At 30.5% G+C, this 5,808-nt stretch overlaps 1 protein-coding gene across 1 annotated transcript; it reads right to left on the minus strand.

Annotated features, from left to right (window-relative positions):
* Nucleotides 1–872: 872 nt before the first annotated feature.
* K441DRAFT_596360 (uncharacterized protein) lies at nucleotides 873–4,241 on the minus strand (the record flags this gene model as incomplete). The annotated part of the gene is made up of 2 exons (XM_067645030.1): nucleotides 873–989; nucleotides 4,200–4,241. Coding segments are annotated over 2 exons (159 nt in total), but the record flags the coding sequence as incomplete, so codon positions are not given.
* Between the last annotated feature and the right edge of the window lie 1,567 nt (nucleotides 4,242–5,808).

Raw genomic sequence — 5,808 nt, forward strand, 5'->3', positions numbered from 1 at the left:
CGCCTTCTAGTTTAGGTCGCCATTGCTTAAAGTATCTAATAATAGCTAGCAATTTTTTATTGTAGATCTTGTAATTGTATTTAGTAGGGCTTAGTTGCTTTAAGAAGTATACTATAGGGTATAATACTCCTTCTTTGTTGTATTAAGACAGAATGCCTTTAGTAACGTAATTAGATAAGTTGGCTTCTATAACACTTATTTATTTTAGGTTAAAGTATTAGAGTATAGGTATAGTAGTAAATATAACCTTTAGATACGTAAAGGCCTTCTTATATTCTTTATTAAAGATAAAAGCTTTATCTTTTTGGGTTAGAGTAATAAGGGGTAAAACTAAGGCGGAGAAGTTATTAATAAACTGTTAGTAGAAGTTAGCAAATCCTATAAAGGCTTTTATATCCTTAACGTTCTTAGGTTCCTACTAGTTTATAATTACTTTAACTTTCTTTAGGTCTATTTATATACCGTTTATAAAAATAAGGAGTTTAAATATCTAATTATAGACTAGCTCTGTATAGGGCTTATAGGATAAGGTTAATGTATTTCCGATATTTAGTTAGGTTATTACTATATATTAGGATATTGTCAATATAAGCAGTATAGAAGATGTCTAGGTAGGGACGTAAGGTGTTATTTATATAATATTAGAATAAACTCGGGGCATTTACGAGGCTAAATGGCGTTACTAAATATTTAAATAATCTATACCAAGTACGGAATATAGTAAGCTATTTATCTTCTTTTGCTATATAGAGGCGGTTAAATGTAGAGATAATATTAAGCTTTGTATAGTAGCGAGCCTTATTTAGTTAGTTTAATGTCTCCTATATTAACGGGATTAGATATTAGTTCTTAACAGTAACAGTATTAAGAGCTTAGTAGTCTATATAAAAGTATAGACCGCCACCGGGTTTCTTAACGAAGATTACTAGTGCGGCTATAGGCGATAAGCTTACTCTAATAAATCCTTTGCTTAGGTTCTTATCTAAATACTTTTATAGTACTAAAAGTTTATTTTAGAATATCCCGTATAGGGGTCTAAATCTAGGCTGCTTTCCGTCTTTAAATATAATCTTATAGTTATACAATTGGTGTTCTAGTAGCTTATTAGCTTCCTTTTATAAGAATACCTCTAGGCGGTTATAGTACTCTACTAGTACCTTTATAGCAGGGTTAGTGTGCTTCTTTAGTGCTAAGGCCTTCTTAATATTAGCTATAGTAATAGCGAAGATTGTATATTTAGGTTTCTTAGTAAGTTGTGCTAATAAAGTAGCTCTAATTATGCGGATATCTAGGGTGCTAAGTTCGCTTAAATTATCTATAGTTTCTTATTCGGGTTTAGGTTTAGTATTAGGTACAGAGTTAATATCAAATTTAGGTTTGGGTTCTTTAAGAATCCTTTTTATAGTAGAATACTAGTCCTTCTAGTATTTTCGTATATTAAGCTTAAGCTTCTACTTAGCTTAGGGCGGTATAGTGCTTAATAATAGCTTATGGAATTTAGTGGAGTTTTTGGGTCCTTGGTGAATATTAGTAGGATTTTTAGATTAGTAGAATCTAGTGGATTCCTTAGGTATGGGGTAGATAGTTATAGAAATTTTAAACTAGTAAATCCTAGTGGATTTTTTAGATTTTAGTTCTTAGTCTAAATAGTAAGTAGTAAGGCACTTCTGCTTATAACGGAAGGTAGTAAATAGAAGCTTAAGGTTGTCCTAATTAATAGTTACCTTATATAGCTTTATCTAGGGTTGTTTAAGGATTACTAGGTAACTTAGGGTAGTAACGAAAAGCTTAATTAGTTCTTTATAGTTTAGGTATTAGAGTCTTAGGGCTACTACATAGGTAATACGGCCTAAGATGGTATATTTACTATTAAATCCAAATATATTAATATGCCGGTTAAGGGGGGTTAGGGTAAAACTATTATTATATATAAAGATCTTATTAATAAATCCTATGCCGCTAGCTCCTATATTAATTAGGATTTAAGCGTTAGCCTATTAACTATTCTACTAAAGATAATAGTTAATAGTTATACTATAATCCTAAAAGTTAGAGTTTATAATATCTAAAGCATTTAACGAGATCCTAAGGCAGAGCCGTCCTGGAGAGCAACTTAACTCTAGGATATACCTTTTAGTAGTAAGCGGGAAGGGGTTCCTATAAAACGTCGATTATAGCTTTACTTTTATAAGTAGTGCTTACTAAACATAGGGCTAGAACTAGGTAAAGATTAAGGGCGGTAACTGGAAGATTAATACAGTAAACAGTTACTAATATTAGCCGTTTATAAATTATTTTAGGGTATAGGTAAGGGGACAAGATAGTATTTTAAGATGTGGTCCTTACTTCTATACTTAAAGTAGAGGCCTAGCTTAATACGTCTTTCTTATTTAGGGGACCCTAGTAGGGCGTACTTTAGGGTTTTAGTGTTAATATCTATAGCGTTAGGGTGCTTAGGCTAAGATAATAACTTAGTGGACGTTTATAGGGTTGCCGTATTATATTAGGGGGCGGACTTCGGTATTAGGCGTAGTATATTATTATACCATTTATTAACGATATTTGCGTAGGTATTAAGGGCTCCTAGTAGGTTTACGCCTATTAGGGAGGTTTTTAGTTTAGGGCTTAAAGATTTAATAAGGCTGTTAATTAGTGCGGAGTCATTTTAGCCTATTTCCCTTACGTAACGGTTAAATTTAGAGAAGTATACTAGGAAACTTTTCGTTCCTTAAGCTATGTAGTTTATCTTTCTCTAGGTAGTAGCTTAGTGGTTTAGGTTACTATATAAGGCTTTAAGAAGTATAACTAGGCTTTATACTAAGGTTGGCTAAAGAGGTTTAATAAGGTTAGCTGCCTTTCCTCCTAGTTAACTTAGGGCATAATAGAGTTAGTTAGCTTCGGTTAGGTAATAGTTGGCGTTACTAATTAGCTTATTTTTAAACTAGCTTAAGAATAATTAGAGTTTTTATTATTTACTAGTAAATACTAGGGGATCTAGTAGTTATTTGGATTGTTTTAGTATAGTAGTTAGTTTAAGGTGGACAGTTACTATAGGTTTAGGGCTCGCATTCCGCGTATTTATCTCTAGAGATAGTGTTCGGTCTTAAGGCCCTAATATAGGCATCTTAAGTATACGGATTTCTTCTTAGAGGTCCTTAATTAATCGCTAGTGTCGTGCTTCTTATTTAGCTTATTGTTAATTTAAAGTAGCTTAGTTTTATATAAGGGCGTCTATAAAAGACTTCTATATTTCTGCTAGTTATTCTTAGAGTGCGGATATAATACTAGCGGCCGTTATAGAGGCTTTGGGGTTGTTCTGTATTTTAGAGGTGGTATATAAAGTTAACGCAATGTAGTATTACGGAGTAAGTATAAGCGGCGATAATATATAGCAAGGTAGATATTATTAAGCTATATATATAAACTATATAAGAAGGTTAAGACGTTATATAGGGAAAGAGGGTAGGAAAACAGGAAGAAAGGGCATATATCTTTAACTTAGTTGCTTAGTTAATACGTATATAGGGTAGAATAGGGTTTAGGTTATAGTCCTGGCAGAACTTAGCAGAATTTAGTAGAACTTGGCAGAATATAGCAAAATGCCATAGATTGCCGTTAGATTACCATTAGATTGCCGTTAAATTACCATTTTACGGTTAGTCTTTAATTGCTAAGTCGGTAGAAATAGGTGGATGTGTGCAAGGTGTTACGAGGGTGTCCCGTAACAGTCTCTTTAAGACCCATTTAACGTATTCTCCGTACTCTTCCTTAGTTATTAAGTAGATAATAATATTATTAAAATATACCATAACAAATTTATCTAAGTATTCTCCTAATATATTNTTAATACGCTTNTAGAANNTTGCTAGTANNTTTATAAGCCTNAATTNTATAACTAATAGTTTATATAGTCCTTCCTTTAACCTAAAGGCTGCCTTTTATTTATTGCCTTCCTTAATCCTAATCTAATAGTACGCCTATCTTAGATCTATCTTCGTAAAGATTTATATATTACCTATCCTATCTTAGATTTTACTAATTAAGGGTAAAGGATACCTATCCTTTCTAATAATACTATTTAACTATCTATAGTTAATACATAGCCTTAGTTTACTATTCTTCTTTAGTATAAATAGTACTGGATAATCTACTAATAATTACAATAGTCTAATATATCCTTTTTATAAAATTTTCTAGACAAACTCTTTTAATACTCTACATTCTTCTTTAGTAAGCTTATAAAATTAAAAAAACTTTAGACTTGTTCCTAGTTCTAATTCTATTTTATAGTTTTATACTATATACTCTAACAGCTTCTTACTTTTTAGTAACTATAGTTTCTTGCCATACTTATAGTATTTCTTTAGTATATAACTTAATCCTTTTTCCATTTCTTTATAGGTTACTCCTACTTAGTACTATACTATCTTAGCTTATTATTATATTTTATAGCGTTAAGTATCCCTAATATTGACCTAACCTATAATCTAATTAATCTTTAGATTATATTCCTATAACTAAGGCATTCCTAATACTGCCTTATTATTCCTTAATAGTAATATATTAAAAGACATCTTAATTTATCTCCCTTTAATAGTTAACTAAATAGGTCCTATTTTAAGATTAATAATACCTCCTCTATAGGCTATCGGATCTCCTAAAATTATTACTAATAGATAAGGTTACTCCTTTTTCCTATATAGTAACCCCATTTTTTTAACTGCTGCTAGTAAAATATAGTTCCTTATTACTCCACTATTTATTAATACTTTAAACTCTTAATCTTACCACTTAACTTATAAATTTAGGTATTGTCCTTAAATTTCTTTAAGGGTCTAAGGCTCTACTACTAGTTCCCTCTAGTCCTATAGGCCTCTACTTTTCCTAACTATTAGCTACTTAATCTTATTTATACTTAATCCACCTTTAGCTAATACTTAATTCGCTTTTTATTTTTAATATACTATAGATATATATTCTTTAAACATTCCTACTACTATTATCTATTTAGGCATTCTTCCGTAAGGAATCTTCCTAGTTAAAGTATTAAGTCCCCTTAGGTTTGCACTTCTACTAGGTGCTAACTATATATATACTTAATATTTTAATATTTCGCTTTATCCAGTACCTAATATATCCTTACTAGGTACTTCTAGTTCTTATCTTTTAATACTCTATATATATTATACGCATTATCTATATATATAATCTATGCTAATATATAATATACTTAGTGTTTTAGGTTAACTCTTAGCTCGTCTTTATCCTTAAGTTTAAACCTTTCTTATATTAATTTAAGCGTTACAACTTTATTTATAAGTACTAAGATTTACCTCTTACTTCTCTAGTCCTCTAATTACTCCTTTAGATCTTTTAACGTTATAATTAAGGCTCCTTTAATATAATTTATAGCCTTCTCTATAATCGGGTAGTTTTAAATAACCTTTTCATCCAACTATATATAGAAATCTTCCCACTTATTATTATATCTTTGTCTATACTACCTTTAGTATAGCTGCTAGAGTATATACGGCGTATCTATAAGAAAGTATCTTCTTATTACTGCGTTATAACAGCCCTTTATATATCGTTCCTTAAACCTAGTTAGAATCCCTAGATCCTCTTCTTATTCTAGTTTAGTAAGTTACTTAGCTCTTAGTATGCCTACTCTAGGCCTATTAGTAATTCTTTATATAGGTACTCTGTCCCTTATATAACCTAGTATACTAGATCTCTTATCTAGTTTCTATTCCTGCTATAAGGTAATTCTTACTCTAAATTCCTCTATAGTTTCTTTCTTTTCGTGTC

Source organism: Cenococcum geophilum, assembly GCF_001692895.1.
Source record: "Cenococcum geophilum 1.58 unplaced genomic scaffold K441scaffold_98, whole genome shotgun sequence".
Taxonomy (NCBI): domain Eukaryota; kingdom Fungi; phylum Ascomycota; class Dothideomycetes; order Gloniales; family Gloniaceae; genus Cenococcum; species Cenococcum geophilum.